The sequence below is a fragment of the Crinia signifera genome, chromosome 2, assembly GCF_055691185.1.
Source record: "Crinia signifera chromosome 2, ASM5569118v1, whole genome shotgun sequence".
Taxonomy (NCBI): domain Eukaryota; kingdom Metazoa; phylum Chordata; class Amphibia; order Anura; family Myobatrachidae; genus Crinia; species Crinia signifera.
Genome location: NC_139218.1, coordinates 49,503,823 through 49,524,409, shown reverse-complemented (window position 1 = coordinate 49,524,409; position 20,587 = coordinate 49,503,823). Strand labels below are relative to the sequence as shown.

The following is a 20,587-nucleotide window of genomic DNA, read 5'->3' as shown; positions in this document are numbered from 1 at the left end:
GCCGGTCAATGAATTTGAGATGGGTCAGTATTACACACTTATATTTTATATCATAGGTTGAGTCTGAAAATGCTGACTTGAGGAGACACTTAGTAGAGGTGACTGAGCAACGAGATTCTGCTCTTAAAGAAAGTCATCGATTGCAGAGCAAGCTGGAGAACCTAGAGCAAGTGCTGAAGGTAATTGTCACGGGACTTTGTTCATGTCCTAAAATACCAATTCTCTAGTTAAGTATGTTTAGAAAATAAAACAAAATCTCTTATGCAGGCGGTGTAGGGGCCATTCTCTTTAAATTTAGTGCTGCTGGGTGTTTTTTTTATAAATGTCATTTTATAGTATACAGTTACTCCATCACACTTTTAAATTTACATGTTCTACAACCGACATTATCTTTCAGTATTGGAACAATGGTTACACAATATATAAATGTTTACTATGGGTGAGCTCCAGGTGTGGATAGTGGGGGTTTTTAAAGGAGGCATTTACCAGTTTGCAACATGGTGCACTGGCAAATGGCTCCTTTATTGTGCATAAGATGCACTTGTGCCCACATACCCACTTTGTGCATGAGAGGCACATGCTACCGAACCCCTAACCAGACAGCTGCAGCGCCTCTCCGTCGGCGCCCACATGATCCCCTCTCCGCTGGCGTCCGCCAGCACAGGGGATCTGCCGGTTACCAGCGCTGTGTGAAAGGCACTCACTAGGCTTGCCATGGACGCCGGTGAAAGAGCCGGGCTGCCGCGGAGTCACTACGCTAGGCAGCCATTGGGCTATGCTCACATTGTAGCTTAGCCTATGCTGAAAACATAGAGTAGCCGAGCGCCGTGCTATTACACAAGTACCTATTATTTATTTCCAGTTATTTATATAGCGCATACATATTCCGCAGCGCCGTACAGAGAATATTTGGTACTTGTTTCCTAGAACGGCGCCCACTATGCTATTTGCTTAGTGGGCTATTCTGCGTAGGGAAATTGCATCGCATGGGCCATTTTAGTGCCATGCGATGCGATTTTTTAATGTATTGTATTCACTATATAGTGTGGCGAGGGGACACGGAATACATGTAAAGTAATCTGCGTCCCCACTCGCCGCGCTTCGGGCTCGGCGGCTTGCTACGCTCGCCACACTATATAAAATCAACTCCACGCCGACGTGGATAGTGGGGGTATGAAACCGTCGGAGGACGCATTCCGCCTCCCATCGCGGGGTTCACTGCGCTTGCCACGCTTCGGGGGTGGCGTGGATAGTGGGGAGCGTAAAACATCATTGTATGTCATACAATGATATTATTGTATAGCTAATTAATGGCATCACACACCCTATAAAATCGCATGCGATTTTGCGGGAGATGCGATCCCCTGGGGCCCACAGAGCAGTGAATAAATTACATTAAAAATATGCATTGCATTGCACGGCACTAAAATGGTCCATGTGATGCGATTTCCCTACGTTTGCGTACGTAGATAATCTGGGCACCGTTCTAGGAAACAAGTACCGAATATTTAAACATTCACATCAGTCCCTGCCCCAGTGGAGCTAACGATCTATATTCCCTACCACATATGCACGCAAACACATTAATTTTAGGGTTAATTTTTTGTGTTTTGTGGTAATTAACCTTCCAATATATTTTTAAATAGTGGGAGGAAACCCACACTAGCCCTGGGAGAATATAGAAACTTAGAGCTATGGTGGGAATTAAACCCATGACCTCAGTGCTGTGAGGCAGTAATGCTAACCATTCCACTGTCCCAATGACATTGTAAATCAGCAAACAGAATAGGGCTTCGGTGTTGTACAGTTCTGTTGCCTTCAGCATCTGACCAATCCATTTTCAGGAATATCTACTGCTCTGAATGCGACAAATGCTGTACAAAGAAAATCTGAGGGATTCTGTTGTGGTCGCACGACTCATCACCTGTGTGTTTTACCAGGTCGCTCTCTAAACTTTGTTTGAATTGTTCAGAAAAATAACACATGTGGTTTTTTTTTCCCAGCACATGCGAGATGTGGCTGAGAGAAGGCAACAATTGGAGAAAGATCATGAAGATGCCATAGTAGCTCTACAGAGAAGGCAGGACGAAGTAAAACGTCTCCAGGAGGTATGTTGATTTCCTTCAATTAAGCAGCCAATTGCCACTTTTGGACATTTAAGTACATTTCTTTAGCCCGAGTATTATCACATAAAACACCTTAAATCCTGCTTAAACTTTTAAAAATGTTGTGGAAAGGATATCTATGTACAGTCTTTTTCTAGCACAACTATCTTCACACACAGGAAATACTACTGTATTTATTTAGCATTCTGAGCAGCAGTTAGGGTTGTCAGCTGGCTTCATTTACTGGATAGGTTGTTTATAAGCTCATGTTGACTCAAGGATAACCAAGTCTGTTTGTATGGCTAGCATAAATTTCACTGCACTTTTATATAAATATATTGGGACAAATTATTTATTTTATGACTACAGGCCCAGGTTGAAGCTAAAAAAGAGCATGAAGGAGCAGTTCAGCTGCTGGAGGTATGGGGTTACGTGATTTGTCTTCTCTTCGTTCCTTGCATCAAATTTGATTAAATTAATTATATTTTTTGACAGTCTTGCTAACCTATTGTTTCTTAATTTTCATGCTCAGAACACTTTGGATAGTTTGCAGGTACTATCAAAAATGTACATTTCTGATTTTAATGTTTGTGTTCCAAAATTGGATTCTACCATCCTATGATGATTCAGAGTTATAGGGTTACTATTATGCAAAACCTTTTTTATGCTTTGTATTCCCAGTTTTGTGCAATTCACATATTATAAACTCTTAAAGCATTTTGATCATTGTTTGAGATATGGTTTTGGGGGGGGAACCAGATATAATAGATGTAGGACCAATAAAGAAATGTGTTTTTTCCACCTTCAGAAATAGAAATCCGAGAGAGTGGTAGTGAAAAGGGAGCAGTGGACTGATGGCTGCAATTTTGTATGTAATGTAATGCTCAACTGTGTTTCCTTTGATGAGGCTCTCTCTAATACATCTATATTTATTTTGCAAGGGGAGTACCTTTGAATTCGCTGTAGAGTACCAGCAGCACCTCTATTAAGCCCCCTGTTAGTAATGCTGCTTTCAGACCGCATAACTGGCTTTGACCCTGTATTTGGAAACGTTTCCAAAAACGGGTCTGCCAGATAAAACCCCTTTCACACCGCAGCACTTAAACGGTATATTACCGTTTAAGTGCCGATTTTTTGACACTGGCAGACCCGTTTTTGGAAACTTTCCAAATACAGGGTCAAAGCCAGTGCAGCCTTCAGCCCTCCCCTCCGTGCAGCTCCCCCCCCCCCTCGCGTGTCGACCGAGAGCATGTCGACGCCCCCCCGCGCATGTCGACGCCCCCCGCGCATGTCGACGCCCCCCGCGCGTGTCGACGCCCCCCCACCCCACCCCGCGTGTCGGCGCCCCCCCCCGTGTCGACTTACCCCGTGCCGGTACCTCCGTTGTGGACTGCAGCTCAGTATGCTCGGAAAGCACTTATGAAAAAAGTGTCTTCCAGAAAATGGCTGCCCCATAGGAAACCCTGTTTAAAAAAACTGTCTTCCGTATAGGGGGCAGCCATTTTCTGAAAGACACTTTTTTCATAAGTGCTTTCCGAGCATACTGAGCTGCAGTGCCGGGAACCACAACGGAGATACCTGCACGGGGTAAGTCGACAGGGGGGGGGGCGCCGACACGCGCGGGGGGGGGGTCGACACGCGGGGGGGGGGCTCCAGTGCTGTGAATACTTAATGAGCGCTCATTAAGTATTCACTGTGCTGAATTTAGGACCCAGCTCATTGGCTGGGTCCTAAATACCGTTTCTGAGCCGATTTTTGCGCTAAAATACCGGTTCAGAAACGGGTAGGACCCTGCATTTTAACCGGTTAGAAAAAACGGCATTTTCTAACCGGTTAAGTGGGACTGGACCTTTCAGACCGCACACATTACCGTTTTAAAACGGTAAAAAAACGGCAATTTACCGTTTTAAAAGTGCGGTCTGAAAGGGGCATAAGGGGCACTGGATAGTTAGATTGAAAGAAGTAATAGAGTGCGCTAATATTGAGTTTTAATAATACCACCATCTTTTTAGGTTAAAATAGGAGGCGGCACATGTGTGATCACTGTCTGTTGGGTATCTCTCTAGAAAAAGCCCCTCCCAATGGAAAAAAATTCTGTGGAGCACTTGCTTATTTTTATTGTGTCATCAATGTGGATTTTTAATGATTTTTATTAATGAAGAACCTTTTGAAAAGGAATCATTAACCCCTTCCTGACGCAGCATGTTTTTGCCTTGCTGACAGAGCCCTTTTTTTCAAATCTGACATGTATCACTTAAGTGGGGATAACTTTTTTTTTGCTTTTACTTATCCCAGTGATTTTGAGATTGTTTTCTCGTGACACATTGTACTTCAAGTTAGTGGTAAATTTGGGTCGATACAGTCTGTGTTTTTTTGTGAAAAATACCAAAATGTCGTAAAAAAATGTTAAATTTAGCAATTTTCAAAATGTTAAATTTTCTGCTTGTGAGACAAATAATCATACCACTCAAAATAGTTAATAACTAACATAGACCATATGTCTACTTTATGTTTCCATCATTATTTCAACATCCTTTTAATTTTTTTGGACACTAGGAGGCTTAAAATATGAATAGCAAATTCTCAAATTTTCAAAAAAATTTCAAACTCTGATTTTTTTAGGGACCAGTTCAGTTCTGATGTGACTTTGAGGGACTTGTATGTGAGACACCCCCATAAATGATGCCATTTCAAAAACTTCACCCCTCACAGTATTCAAAACAGCATTTTGGAAGTTTGTTAACCCTTTAGGTGTTTCACAGGTATTAAAACAAAGTGTAGGTGAAATTTCAAAATTTCATTTTTTTTGCAGATTTGCAATTTTAATACATTTTTCTAAGGAACACAGTAGATTTTACTAGAGAAATGTGACTAAAAATTGATTCCCCCAATTCTTTTGTTTTCATAAATATCCTATATGTGGCCCTAGTGTGCATGTTGACCAAACCACAGGCTTCATAATAGAAGGAGCACCTACTTGATTTTGGAGCCTCCTTTTTATGAGATTATTTTTTAGGCACCATGTAGGTTTCTAGGCACCATAAGATGCTAAAAGTTAGGAACCCCCCCACAAGTGACCCCATTTTGCAAACTACACCCCTCAGGGAATTCATCTAGGGGTATAGTGTACATTTGAAACCCCCAGGGGTTTCACCAATTTTGATACAACTGGGCTGTGCAAATGAAAAATTACATTTTTTACACAAAAATGCAGTTCTGGCTCCAAATTTGTCATTTTCACAAGGAATGAAGGAGACAAAGCACCCCAAAATCTGTGCCCCAATTTCTCCCGAGTACGGCAATGCCTCACATGTGACCAAAAAATACCATTTGGGTGCATGGCAGGACTAAGAAGGGAAGGAGTGATTTTTGGATTTTGCAGCTCAGATTCTGGTGGAATGTTGGTGGGTGCTATGTCGCATTAGCAAGACCCCCGAAGCACCAATACAGTGGAACCCCCCCACAAGTGACCCCATTTTGCAAACTACACCCCTCAGGGAATTCATCTAGGGGTATAGTGTACATTTCAAACCCCCAGGGGTTTCACCAATTTTGATACAACTGGGCTGTGCAAATGAAAAATTACATTTTTTACACAAAAATGCAGTTCTGGCTCAAAATTTTTCATTTTCACAAGGAATGAAGGAGACAAAGCACCCCAAAATCTGTGCCCCAATTTCTCCCGAGTACGGCAATGCCTCACATGTGACCAAAAAATACCATTTGGGTGCATGGCAGGACTCAGAAGGGAAGGAGTGATTTTTGGATTTTGCAGCTCAGATTCTGGTGGAATGTTGGTGGGTGCTATGTCGCATTAGCAAGACCCCCGAAGCACGGTGAAATGATGAACCTAATAATCCATAGATGTGTGGTATATTTTAAAACACTCCTTTATACATAGGCCGGGTTTGTCGGGGCAAGTTTCACAGTGGAAAATAGTATCCTTTCTTATTCCCTTTTTATAGCAAACTTTGCACCTTTTTTGTGTCCTGCCCTTTCTTGCAGTGGAGGGGATTTCGTTAGGAAAATGCTGCCCTGGTACAATACGGGGGCCAGTACTAGAAGTACTGGGGCCCTCTGCCTGCTGGTTCCCAAATATTAGGCCCTTTATGACTTCCTCTTGAAAGTGCATAAATGTCCCCCTCTGGCTGGTAGAACGGAATAGCACGTAAGCGTTATACAGTGCCATCTGGATGATATACACGGCCAGCTTCTTGTACCAGATTTTTGTTTTCCGCAGGGGACTGTACGGCTTCAGTACCTGATCTGAAAGATCCACTCCGCCCATGTACTTATTGTAATCTAGGATACAATTAGGTTTTGAGGTGTGGGTACTGGTACCTTGTACAGGGATGGAGGTGGTACTGTCTCCATGAATTGTTGTCAGTATAAGGACATCCCTCTTGTCCTTATATTTGACCAACAACATATTTTCGGTGCATATTCCCCTGCTTTCACCCCTTCTCAGTAATTGGGCAACGTGCGTTTTTGGGAGGCCTCTTTGGTTCTTGTGCACAGTACCGCAAGCTGCTGTACCTCTTGAACCAAGGGCCTTAAACAGGGGGATGCTAGTGTAAAAGTTATCCACATAGAGGTGATAACCTTTATCCAGGAAGGGGTGCACTAAATCCCAGACAATTTTTCCACTAACACCTACGAGGGAGGGGGGGCATTCTGGCGGTTCAATTCTTGAATCCTTCCCTTCATATACCCTAAACCTGTGGGTGTACCCTGAGGTGCTTTCACACAGTTTATACATTTTTATGCCATACCTTGCCCTCTTACTGGGAAGGTACTGGCGGAATTTAACCCTTCCTTTAAAATGTATAAGGGACTCGTCGATACAAATAAATTTTTCAGGGATGTACATCTCTGCAAATTTGGCACTGAAATGATCAATGACCGGCCTCACTTTGAATAGCCGGTCAAAGGTGGGATCATCTCTGGGTGGGCACTGTGCATTATCGGTGTAATGTAAAAATTTAAGGATTGTCTCAAAACGAGTCCCAGTCATGGCTATACGGTAAAATGGGGTGCTGTACAGAACATCTGTACTCCAATATTGCCTAATTTCTGGCTTTTTTACTATGCCCATATGTAACACCAGACCCCAAAACGTCATCATCTCTACTGCATCTACAGGGGTCCACCTAGCAAATGATGACGTGGGGTTTTGAGCAATAAACTGCTGGGCATATAAATTACTTTGGTCCACCATTAAATTTATAAAATCATCAGAGAAAAATAATTTGAAAAAGTCAATTTCTCTGAGACCTGTTGAATCAAATTGGATTCCTGGGATGGCCAAAAACTCAGGAACCTGGGGCTCAAAATTGTCTGGTGGTGGGGTCCATACGGGATCAATCATTTGGGGGGGGTCTCAGCTGCTCTACGGGGGCGTCTTTGAGGGGGTCCCTCATCACTAGAGGAGGAAGAGGAGCTTAAGACGAATCCTTCAAATTCCCCGCTTGCATCACTGGCTGTGTCAGAGTCAGAGGCAAGCATGGCATATGCCTCCTCCGCTGAATACATTCTTCTGGATGACTGGGATGACATTTGGGATGCCATTTTTATTTTTGTGTTTCTGTAAGTGTAATGTTTCAACACGTGTATAGTGTAGGGGGGGTACAAACTTTATTTAAACACGGGGGGTATGTAGTGTGTAGTGTGTATGTAGTGCAGAAAAAAAATACTTTATACAGGAATTTGATCCCAATAAAAAAAAAAAAAAAAAATGAAGGGGTTAAAAAAAAAAAAAAAAGGTCCTGCGCCAAAAATTGAGCACAGATGTTGGTCAGTAACGTCCGTCACTAAACAGCGCTCAAAGGCAACAGGACACCCACAAAAGCAACGTGGGTGTAAAAACTATTTTAAAAAAAAAATACCACAGCACTCTCCAAAAAAAAAAACAATTTAAAAAAACTGCAGAAAAAAAATTATATCAACCCTGTGCCAAAAATGCTGTTCAGTGATGTACGTCACTGATCAGCGGCCACAGGACACCCACAAAAGCAACGTGGGTGTAATAAACCACAGCACTCTCCAAAAAAAAAAATTTTTTTTTTAAAAAACTGCAGAAAAAAAATGATATCAACCCTGTGCCAAAAATGCTGTTCATTGATGTACGTCACTGATCAGTGGCCACAGGACACCCACAAAAGCACCCACAAAAGCAACGTGGGTGTAAAAACAAAACCCCACTGCAATCCCCCCCCCCAAAAAAAAACTGCAGATCAGTGATGCAACACTGATTAGCAGTGAGGGGCAGCAGGCAGACAACTGTGGGTGCAACCTGACAGGGTATATATAAAAAAAAAAACCTGGACCCCCAAAAAGTTGCTGATCAGTTAATTAATTTAAACTGATCAGCACAAAAGAAGGGGGGCAGCAGTCAGTTGCACAGGCAGCACAACCTTTGGTGCAACTGACAGGTATATATATATAAAAAAAAAAAAACCCAAAAAGTTGCTGATCAGCACAGATATACTGATCAGCACAAAAGGGGTGCAGCAGACACAAAATATAGCACTCTCTATCACTCTCTGTCACTATCTGTCACTATCTCTCACGATCTGTGACTCTATGACACTGCAGCAGCAGGACACAGGAAGTCACAAGATCCAGGAAGCATCCAGCTGCTGGCAGCACGCTACCAGCGGTGATCAGGTAAGTATCAGGCAAGGTTCAGGTATGTATAGCACGACAGAGTGGCCGGTGACCGCTCTGCACGCAATTCCAGACCGGAATGGCGTCTGCAGCGCAGTCACCATTAGTTTAAATGACGCGCCTTGGCTGTGATTGGTCCGTCGGTCCGACGGACCAATCACAGCCTTGGGGGCAGGTGGGGTGAGGTGGGGTGAGGTGTGGTCATCACCGGTGACCCCCTCATGCCCCCCCCCCCTCACACCCGGCGGTGATTGACACCTGTGTTACCGAGCGTCTGATTCGCCGGTAACACAGGAAAACGCTGCGACTGGCTGTTCACATTGAACAGCCAATCACAGCGATCGCCGACGGGGGGAGGCATCGCCACCCCCCCTGGGCATGCAGGGACATGTCTGCTGTCAGGGACAGCAGACATGTTTAAACTGTCCCCGCGTCTATAGACGCGGGGACAGTTTAAAGTCATGACGTATATATACGTCATGTGTCGGGAAGTACATCCCGGCCATGACGTATATATACGTCAAATGTCGGGAAGGGGTTAAACCTAATAAAATCATTCACTTTGAACTTCCCCTGATGAAGTCGGTAAGATGAAATGCGTAGGGTCATCAAGCATTCGTTTTATGGAAAAATCATCTATGCTCTGCATGTTTTATTGGATGTTTTTATCTGAATGTAATTCTTATGCATACAGGAATTCTGCGTTTTTATTTTCATAAGAGCTTTAAAAGACCTAAAAACGTGGTGGTATTATTAAAACTCAATATTTGCGCACTCTATTACATCTTCTCTCTCTCTCTCTCTCTCTCTCTCTCTCTCTCTCTCTCTCTCTCTCTCTCTCTCTCTCTATATCTATATATAGATATATATATATAGATATAGATAGATAGCTATATGGCAGTTCGCAATGTCACACACCCATTGATATCAGCTTTGAAGTGCTGTGCCACATAAGGGTTGACTTTAGACTTGAAATAAGAAGCCAGCACATTCTATTCTCTCGTGAGAAAAAAGTCTTTATATATTCCAATACGAGTAAAACATCATGACAATCCATGCAGGTCAATGATAGTGCAGTCAAACAGAGTAAGTTCCATCAAACAATACTTAGGATCAGCAAAGGCACATCATGGACGTCCACAGGTAGCTTATTCATGCCCGACGGCCGTTTCGGTGGTCTCACCGTCGTCAGGTGGATGAGTTCATCTGCTGGGTCACTACATATTCTGTGTACTCTTAAGGCAGGGGTCCTCAAACTATTTTGCTCTGGGACCCCATCAGAAAATAAAAATAATTACAGGACCCCATCAAGTTACTGCAGGTGGTCATAAAAAATGGATGTTTTATCTTGGATGTCCAAAGTAAATTTTATATCCGATTCTAGTGTTAACGTCCATCATGTCACAAAAGTCATTTTTAGACCCACCCCACAAGATAAATACGTCATCTATATACCTGGTATAAAACCCACTGATTGCAACAACCTTTTACATCATCAATATGATACTGTATGATACCATGTAAATGGGTCAGTTGGTTTAGAAGATATAGCCGTTAAACGAAGTAGCCAGTTAAATGGTGGAGGGGAGAGAGGGGTGTGATTTTCTCTCCCCTTCACACCAGAAAATGCAGGAACTAGGCTGGTGTAAAAGGGGGCAAGCTGGGAATGTCCCTGCATGATCCTGGGACCATATTCCCAGGTAAATCCCTGCATTTTCTGGTATTTCAAATAGCGTGGGACCTGCAGTGCTCTGAATACAGCTGGGTAGCCCCCCGCTCTCTGGCCGGCTGTCAATGGCTGTCACTTCTGCCTGGCGGAAGCTGTCCCCCAGTTACAGTTAGCATGTATTCCCCTTTGGCAATGAGCATGTGATTCCACATGGCAACGGGCATGGAACCCCTGGCAAATGAGCATGTAGGTAAACAGCATTTATGTAGCATAATTTTTAATAGGCATTATGGCGTTTGGCATAATATATATATTGGACATTATGGTGTGTGGTTTAACATGTAATGGGCATTATAGTGTCAATTTTTAATGGTCGCCTTTTGTGCGCAACGTTTCTGTTTCTGAAGCATATTGTGTACTTTGGCTCAATCTGTTTGGTATAATGTGTATTTAGGCTCAATCCATGTGGCAACATATGAATTTTGCCTTAATCTGTGTGGCATAACGTGAATTTTGACTCCATCCATGTGCCATAGTGGGAATTTTGGCTCAGTCGGTGTGAGTTTTGGCTCATTCCATGTGGCATAATGTGTAAGAGGCAAGTTAAGTACAAGGGGGTTACTATTGTGTTGCATGATTTGTATATGGTGTGGTAAACTTAGGTGACCACATAAAAGGTGTTAAAATGTTGGCTACCAAGTTCTGGCTTTCAGTATTTTTTTTTTATGACTGGAATGCCGCCTCACCCTACAAGTATCTTAGGACATCGGCATCCTGTGGATGCACCTTTTGGAGGGCACCTGGCAATATATCCTGTGTGTCTGAATTTGTAATACCTACTGTAAGGTCTTCAACATTTCTGTTATTGTAATAATTCATCAGGATACAGTGCAAGTAAGCATGTAGTTACCTTAAATAGATGAGCACCCCATCTATTTAAGGTAACTACATGCTTACTTGTACTGTATCCTGATGACGGTTATTAAAATAACCAAAACATTGAAGACTTTACAGTAGTTGTTGCCTTTTTCTTTCAAGGAACGTGAGCGCCACTATTTGGAAATATATGTGTGATTGCTGGGATGTAATGCAAAAGTGATTATTGGGGGCACCCGTTCAAGTATTCAAGTTTACTCGAGTGCCGGACATTATATATTGGTGTGTGTGTGGTGTGTGTGTGTATGTATGTATGTATGTATATATGTATGTATATATGTATATATATATATGTGTATATATATATATATATATATATACATATATTTATATATTATTAGGTGCTGGCCACAACCCTGTTTATTGTACATAATAGGCCCTTGATAATTTTCAGCTCAAGGCCCATTTAGGCCTTAATATGGCACTGAGTGAGCCCTTTAGAAGCAAATGCTTTGAAAGCTAGTCTGCTACCTTGTGATTGCATCTGTGCTTGTGTGGGTGAGAGAGAAAGATTTAGTTTCACTCGCTGCCAACAGACGGCAGTGTTTCAGAGACATACAAACGGACACTAGACCTATATATAGATGATGTGCTATATTGGGGTTTTTAACAATACTTGGGATAGATGTATTCAGCCTGGAGAAGAGATAAACTAGAGATAAAGTGAAAGTAGATAAAGCACCAGCCAATAAATGGTGTTTGAAAATGACAGTTGGGGGGTGATTGGCTGGTGCTTTATCTCCTTTTACTTTATCTACACTTTATCTCTTCTCCAGGCTTAATACATCTGCCTCCTTGGGAGATATCCATATGGATCAGGCAGTTTTGATGATAAAGCAAAATCCAATGTGAATAGAATCTATTACTTTCACGTATCTTTGTGTTGCTTTCCACATTATGGTTGACTTTTGTAATGTCTATATATTTCCTATGTCTTCGTATTTAATGTGCAGTATATGGTTACTGTTTCACAAAGCTTTAATTGATATGAATGTCACATCCCTTCTGCTTGCTTAATATGCAAAAATGGTATTGATCCTATATGTACAGAATATCTTTAAAAATCCTAGAATATGGATCTGTTCCATCCCTGTCAAAAAAGGCATCCACTTTTTTATGTTTTATGTAGTGAACGAACATGACCATTACAGACCTCATTTGCCAAATTGCCGTACTTCACTTTGAAGTTGATCCTTTTTCACCTGACTTGTAATTCCTATTTTAATTTTTCTCTTAGGCTAAAGTGAAGCTTTTAGAAGAGAAATGTCGCAGTCAGACAGAGCAGTTTAGTCTCCTATCTGGGGAGCTGGAAAGATTTCGTCTGCAAACTGGAAATATTGACCTCCTCACATCTACTTTGGGGACTTCTGAACTGCCTCCACCTCAGTGTTGCTCTACCCCTGGCCTCACTCCAGTCCAGCAAGATCAAGGAGGTGACTAAGTGGATTTTGTGGGATAATGTTATTTTGGTACTTGTTTCCTAGCACGGCGCCACCGATTTTAATTGTATGAAATCGGGTCGCAAAAATCAGGTCGATCGCATGCGATGCGATCGACCCGAAAGACCCGATTTTTACATTGGAACCACTGTTAAATGGTCCCTGAGACCCAATTTTACATTGGCCCCAATGTTTAATGCCCCCCAGACCCCATTTTTCATTGTATGCCCCCCTCCCATTGTTAACGCCACAATGTCAACCCGAAGCGCCGCGAGCCCGCGTCCTCCGACCTTTTCATACCCCCACTATCCATGTCGGCGTGGAGTTGATTTTATATAGTGTGGCGAGCACAACGAGGCAAGCGGACACGCATTACTTCAGACGTATTGCGCGTCCGCTCGCCACACTATATAAAATCAACTCCACGGCGACGTGGATAGTAGGGGTATGAAAAGGTCGGAGGATGGGTACCGCCGCCCCTCGCAGGCTCGCCACGCTTTGGGTTGACGTTGATCGTGGCGTCGCGTTAACAATGGGGGGGCATTTGACATAATTCACCATCAGGGTGGGTTTACAATTAAAAATCATGTCTGGGGGGCATTTAACATTGGGTCCAATGTAAAATCGGGTCTCGGGGACCCTTTTTACATTGGTTCCAATGTAAAAATCAGGTCGGTCGCATTGCATGCCATTATAATGGCATGCGATGCGACCGATTTTTTAAAGTTAGTTAAAAACTTGTTTAAAGGCCGAAAATCGGGTCGGTCGGGTCCCATCGCATACCTTAAGTTAAGGTATGCGATGGGACCCAACGGGCGCCGTGCTAGGAAACAAGTACCGTTATTTTAACTTTGTATAAGGGTGCATAAACTGCTTTTGTTATCCAGATCAATTATAATATATGGATAGATATACTGTAGCTATGTGAATGTTCGTGCCTTGGATTTATATTATTACACAGTAAACCATTTTTTTTCTCCTAAACTGCACTTGAGGTGTATTCAATAGCCACATAGTTATTGACTATATTGTTGCGCTTATGTTATGCTTTGATATTGGTACAACAAAAGCACAATGAAAGGAAGCTAATGGTGTGAACACATGGACGACAGCCGTGCTATTCGATCCCAATGCGATCGAATCGCACAGCAATCCAAAAGATATAGCCATAAGATGTACTATATAGTCAATGCAGCCCTGTCTATCTGGCTTTGATTTGTGTTGTACAGGAAAGTGAATCAGGATCGAAAGGTTAAAAACACTGTACAATCGCCATACGTTCTATGTGCGATCCCGATGCGACTACAAAGTCTAAATTGTAGGCTAAATTGTACTGTGTGTACACACAATTAGTTGGCTTCTGAGTCAAAGAATTGCACACAGGAAATCTTATGGCGTGTACACATTGTACAATTCAGCATACAATTTGGCTATATAGTCAAAATCACATTGGGATCGCATGCAGATCGCACAGGTTTTTTTAACCTTGCGATCCCGATGCGCGCTCCCGTGACAGCACAAATCGAAGCAAGATAGACAGGGCTGCAATGACTATATAGTAAAGATCTGTACTATATAGTCAAAATTGCATGCACGTCTCATGGCTTGCCATGCGATTCGTTCCTGATCCGATCATATCGGGATCGCATAGCAGGGCCATCGACCTTGTGGACACACCATTAGAATGTTCTTGCATAGAAGAGGTTTCGTTTTAATGTTGAGTGGTCACTGGAACTTTAGAACTAGGATACCAAGCTGGTTGCTATTATTTTAGGTCATTATTTACATTTTTAGCATATATATATATATATATATATATATATATATATATATATATATATATATATATATATATATATATGTTTGTGTGTGTCAACAGTATTTATTTAAATCACTATCAAATTCCTTAATGCTTTAAATACTGTGTGTGTTACCCCATAGAAACCACACTAAGAGCTAGAATCTATCCTGTGCTTTAATTTGCCCAAGGGTGCATTTATCTTGGTTTTGTCCTTGCAGTTCCGGAGGCTGAAAGGAAAAATCCGTGTTAAGTGCACCCTTTGGGGCTTAATGCAAGAGCATACAGCACAGAGCTGACTAATTTAATCTGCCACTTAATGTTAGAAAAGTAATGCCAAAACCTTGATTTATTTAATTAGTGCAGCAATGTTTTTTTCATGTAGCAATTCATTAAGAGGTTGTCATGGCTACTAATGTCCTATCTTTTTTTCTAGATGAGTTCTCCTCTTGGGATGTGATCAGTTGGGTAGATATTAGTCTGATTGACAACAGCGCAAGCTTTATTTATCTCTCAATGGAGGGTACTGAAATCCAGACCATTTTTGTGTAAATGCCACCTGGTGTTGGTGTGGGGGCTTGCTGTTGGTTTTGGGTTTGAGGTGAAAAACATCTATGATTCAGTGCACTGTACACAGCATGCCAGACCACTGTTACACAGTACATGCATGATTACTGCACCTTTTATTAATTAGGATTTTGGTCTCCTGGTTTATTCAGTGACAAAAAGTCCACTAGAAGGGGATTTCTAGGCCAAGTAATATTGTATTGTATTGTATATATTGTATTTAAATTATAAGCAGATAACTTTATGATTGTAGTATTGCAATATACAGTGATGGATTTGAAAACTGGCTATAAAATTTCCCCTGAACTTATTAGGCCATTCAACATTCCCTCACACTACAAATTCTTTCTTTTATCAGGCTCAAATTTGTAAAGTCATCGGAATCATTTTCTGGGCACTCTTACAGCCCTAGGCTACTGCCCCAAAAATGTCTTTTATGATCCATCGCATTGATATAAATAGCTGTAGTCTGGTGTGAAACTTCTAAAAATAGTAATTAATAAGTTTATTGTGTAATACAGTACAGATAGGAACTTATGTGCATATTAATTATATATCCACTTTAAACAACCATATGAGAAAAGCACTTTCTTCTAACTTTATAGTTAAGGTGCTGGAACAGGGGGGTATGGGGGTGGTTTTCTTTTCTTGTCCCTTCCCTCACAACAGCCCGACTGTTGCACTCATTAGTCACTGACACATTTTAAAAGATCACAGGTGGAGCTAATTATTTCACCTTTGATTGTGTGTGGAGACCTGGAAAACGTGCACTGTTGGGGGTCCTTGAGGACTGAGGTTGAGAACCATTGGTCTAATGGACACACATGCAAAGTAGGTCTGCAGTTTAAAGGAAAGCAATCCCTAATTTGATCTATTGAGTGTATACATTGCTGGGATGAACGCATATTGGAGTGTCTGACACCTTAATACACCCTGGCAGAAATTGGTTGCAGTCAGAACAGTGGCTGTAAGAAATTCTATTTATCTATAAACATCTCTGTCACCGGGTAGGCTGTGTGGTGGGTAAGTCCAGCTGCCCTGGAGGGGGTGACATTTAGCCATATAGGGCTGCCAAACAGAAATATCCCCCTCCGCAGCCAAAGAGGTGATGGCGCCCCGTATATGATTATATACACAGTTGCCTGGACTTCATCTTCTCAGTTTGGGCTGACTGGCCCTTTACGTCATTATGATTGGCTGTCGCTCAGAAGTTCTAAGTCATTAATTTCCGTATATATGCTTCCTTGACCACCAAAGAGAAGCATTATGCATAAAGAGTATTTTTTTCCACCACAAGTTTCAATTAAATACATGTACTGTACAATGATTAGTTTAAAACCATCACATTTAATTTACAGGATACTGTTGCCTAAACTATTTCCTTGTGTGGGCTCTTTTACATTTTAGCAAACCCTTTAAGATCTCTCCCACTCATTTGTCTCTTTATTGTGTTAATCAAGGTTGTTTATCTAGTGTTTAGGTAGCTGGACATTTTTTTGCGTGGAAGCATATTCAAAACATTGATATGTAAAAAAACAAAAATAAAAGGCCTGTGATTTTGTCTGGAAGGTACGTGGCCACAGAATAGTACAATTTACATTATACTGCTCAGTTACCTCCTCATACACGTTACCTGACCGCACAGTGGTATCAATTATTCAAATTATACCACACATTAGACAGAAGAGCACCCTTATACACATTGTGCAACAGTAGAGCCGCTTATGAACGTTACACCACAGTAAAGTCCCTACTTCTCATCTCTCCTCCTCATTATCATTTCTCATCATCCTGATTCCGCTGGTAGCCTACAGTCCTGTTTCTGAATCACTGACACTAGGGGCCTTATTCTAGTTCACTCTTTCTGACAAAATCCTTCTTAGATGGACAAAACCATGTGCACTGCAGGGGGCAGATGTAAAATATGCAGACAGAATTAGATTTGGGTGGGGTTTTTACTTCAAAGTGAGATCTATATTGCAGTGTAAAAATAAAGCAGCCAGTATTTTCCCTGCACAGAAACAAAATAACTCACCCAAATCGAATTCTCTCTGCACAAGTAACATCTGCCCCCCTGCAGTGCACATGGTTTTGTCCATCTTAAGGAAGATTTTGTCAGAAAGAGTGAACTAGAATAAGGCCCTAAGTCCTCAATTACATTAATTCACTGTAATGAAGATTTTCTTATTTCTATTGAATGCCTCTTCAAATTATTCATGAATAAATTTAACAAAATACAACTGATTGTACCAGGGAAGACAAAAGGAAGCTTGAGGTACTCACCCAAATGATGTATCACTACAATCCTGTGTATGTAGCACAATTTAGTTCTTAATTGAAGAGATGGTTGAGTTGGAGGATTTTTCAAGCAAGAACATTTTGATCATCCTGTACTTGACAACAGCTGTGTATTCCTTTGTATATCTGTAGACCATTCATAGCTAAGTAATCACTTTTCTGCACATGCTTGCTGTATAACTTTTATCTGACTTTATTTGTTGTGTTAAAAGATCATTTATTTAAAGGCTTGTTGGTGGAATTATCATTTGTTTTAAAGCAAAGATAGATCATGGAACTACCAAAGTAAATACAGACAGTATGGAAGATCACAATGCCTTACATGGGCGAAGGGAATTTTCAAATTATCTACAAGAGCTCTCCGTTCAGGAATGTGCCTTAAAGGGGCCTACACACGTGGAGTCTGTGCTGAGCGATGCTAGATCGCTCACACAGAGCGATGTCGGGGCCAGTGGTCTCCAGTGAGAACACTGGCCCTGATCGGCAATGTAACTAGATTTATACCGCATGCTGGTTATAAATCGCCAGCCGATGGCGATGTGCAGGGCCGCGCGTCGCTATCGCCCCTACAAACGGAGCGATGTAGGGGTATTTTTCTGAAATCGCCCCATGTGTAGGCCCCATTTCAAAATGACAAAAACAAGTTTTAGGATGGGTGGGCGAAAGTGAAGCATTTCTGTTATTTGCTAAACCACACTTTCACGTAAGATTGAGACAATTAAGCCTTTAAATATGGTATCTCCTTTTTACTTGTCATTGTAAGATTTGACTTCAAGGACTGGTCTGTGATTTAGGTCCTTTCATTTACTTTGCTTTTCTCAGATGTGCATGAATCTAATCCCCTGACAATAGATGAAGAAAAGAAAGTTGAAAGGAAACAATTACCTAAGACACCAGAGCGGAGTCATGATGTTAATAATGTTGAGGCCACAGATCATGCAGCTGCCAAAGAACTACATAAGCCTGAAGTACCACATATCTCATCGAAATCAGATTCTGCCCATGAGAGCTCCAAGTCTTGTCCCACACCAGAAGTAAGACAGAAAATTGTTACCATGCCTAAAGATTCAATAGCTGATAACGTGACACTTATTGTTTTTTTTTTTGTGGTCTTGAGTAGGTGACACAGGCTGATACACTGGGTAAAGTTGGCTGAGCTGGAGTCTTTTCCCTGAATGGTTACGCTTCTCTACCCAGCAGCCCAGGCTCCCTCTCATCTATACCCCGCCCCTAACACAGAGGTCCAGTTTCGATTGGTGCCTCAAATGAGCAGGGCACTGTTTTCTCGGGTTGTTTTTAAGCAGCCTCAAATCGTTAAAATAGTTTACACTACTGAGTGGGCATTGAGTCAGTGTCCTATAGGACATTTTCACTGCAGCTCCACACAGCCCCATCGCTGGCTGCTGCTACACTGGCGACTGGGTCAGTGCTCCACAGCACACACCACAGGAGCCACACTGGGAAGCAACTGGGAGCAGGTGGGGGGGAGTCAAACATATTGACCATAAATGTGCGAACAGTGCGGGCCTACTATTGTGACGGCCATTGCACTGAAAGTACAAGCTAGAAGGGGGAGGCAGGCTTTCCTTTCCCCACCCCTTAGCACTATTCCTTACTGCAGACATCCCACCCAAGGCTCACTCTTCACTGAGAAGCACAGGCTCCGAGTCTCGCTGTATACCTCCACTCTCTTGGTTCGAGTTATTGATACAGCTCCTTCCTCCTCTATTGGGGTTGGTTTGTTGAGCATGTTTATTTCATGCATTGAATGTCCATAGGACTACTTTGTTCTTTCTTATTTCTCAAATGTGTGTGCCTCTCAGTTTTCTTATTCTATATACATAAATACTACTGGTATTATTTACGCTTGAGTGAACACCAAATTGTCTATTAGCATTCACAAATGTATATCACTTTCTACATAGCCCCAATTATTTGAATATTTCAGTGCTTTAACAGTTATCGCCCTACCCCATACTAGCACACTGCTGCCAGCTTTTGTGTGGGGACATCCTTGGTTATAATGTTTTCCAAGGGCAAAGCACCCAGGCAGCTGGGGGAGGCCAGCTTTTGTTTTTCTCTGAGATTCGGGATTGAAAAATGCTCAATCCCAGGATTGGCTTCCCTAATTTAAAAAAAATGAGGGGGTGTGGGGGCGTGGCAGGCGGTGTGGCTGACAGTGGGGAGGGAGGGTGGTGCAGGCGGGGGGATGGGCATGTATGTGCAGCCTAATACCGAAATCGTGACATTGGAAATTTAAATCCCAGCAATTTTGAGGCCAAATTCCAGGATCCCACCAATCCCGGGATTGGTCACCCTAGGTATTAGTTAATTAATGATTGGTGTTCCTGTAGTTGCTTTGATATAGAGGAAGAGATGGTTTCAGATTTCTTAAAGTGCCTAACCTCTTGCCAGAGTTCTTCATACCCATGATTCCAGGTCCAGTTTAATTTTGAGAAAAGGCTTTAATGCAATTTTATAAATCATGTCTTTGCAAGGTGGACACTGCCAGTGAAATGGAGGACTTAGAAGCCGATAGTGTTTCGTTGAATCCAGAACCAGAAACCCGTCCCACTGCTAAACTACAAGTTTTTCTTGCCCGATATAGGTGAGATTCAGAATATTGGGTTATAGAAATGTATTAGTAGTTTTATCATCTTTCTTGTGGAAGGAAAAAAACTGCACTTTCAATCATAATTGATAAAGGTTCACTAAACACTTGAGAGCTGATGCAGAGTTGAATGAATGCTCCCTTGTGGGAGAGTGTCATATAAGGGCCTGCGATGCTACCAAGGCGAGATAACATCTCTACTTCAAATGGCAAATTATTTTACCACAAAAGAAAAATCACTTTAAATATACTGTACATATTAATAAAATCTAAATTTCTTCATTATTCATAGTTAAGTCGTATTAATAAATTATCAAATTCTCTAAAATAGGAAAGTTTATCTGGTGATCTCTCCGCTCCATTATATAAATTAATAATTCTAATAGCTGTAATAGTGGTGTTCTGGAGATTCATGGTGGCACTTTGCAAATAGCTAATTTTTGAGTGATACCAAGAGTGGTAATATGGAAATTGTTGTGAAGGAGAAAACGCAGGATA

The 20,587-nt window shown here is 41.8% G+C and overlaps 1 protein-coding gene across 14 annotated transcripts in view; it reads left to right on the top strand.

Moving 5' to 3' along the window:
• Window positions 1-20,587, top strand: part of TSPOAP1 (TSPO associated protein 1) — a 253,855-nt gene that overhangs the window by 164,781 nt on the left and 68,487 nt on the right. For 12 of the 14 annotated variants that reach the window (XM_083172017.1, XM_083172022.1, XM_083172019.1 and 9 more), the window contains 8 exons: window positions 57-179; window positions 2,004-2,108; window positions 2,475-2,525; window positions 2,638-2,658; window positions 12,614-12,809; window positions 15,050-15,136; window positions 18,301-18,512; window positions 19,977-20,086. In XM_083172017.1, coding sequence (XP_083028143.1) covers window positions 57-179; window positions 2,004-2,108; window positions 2,475-2,525; window positions 2,638-2,658; window positions 12,614-12,809; window positions 15,050-15,136; window positions 18,301-18,512; window positions 19,977-20,086 — 905 coding nt within the window. The remainder of the gene's footprint in view (window positions 1-56; window positions 180-2,003; window positions 2,109-2,474; window positions 2,526-2,637; window positions 2,659-12,613; window positions 12,810-15,049; window positions 15,137-18,300; window positions 18,513-19,976; window positions 20,087-20,587) is intronic. The other 2 variants (XM_083172018.1, XM_083172020.1) reach the window with 2 other exon arrangements.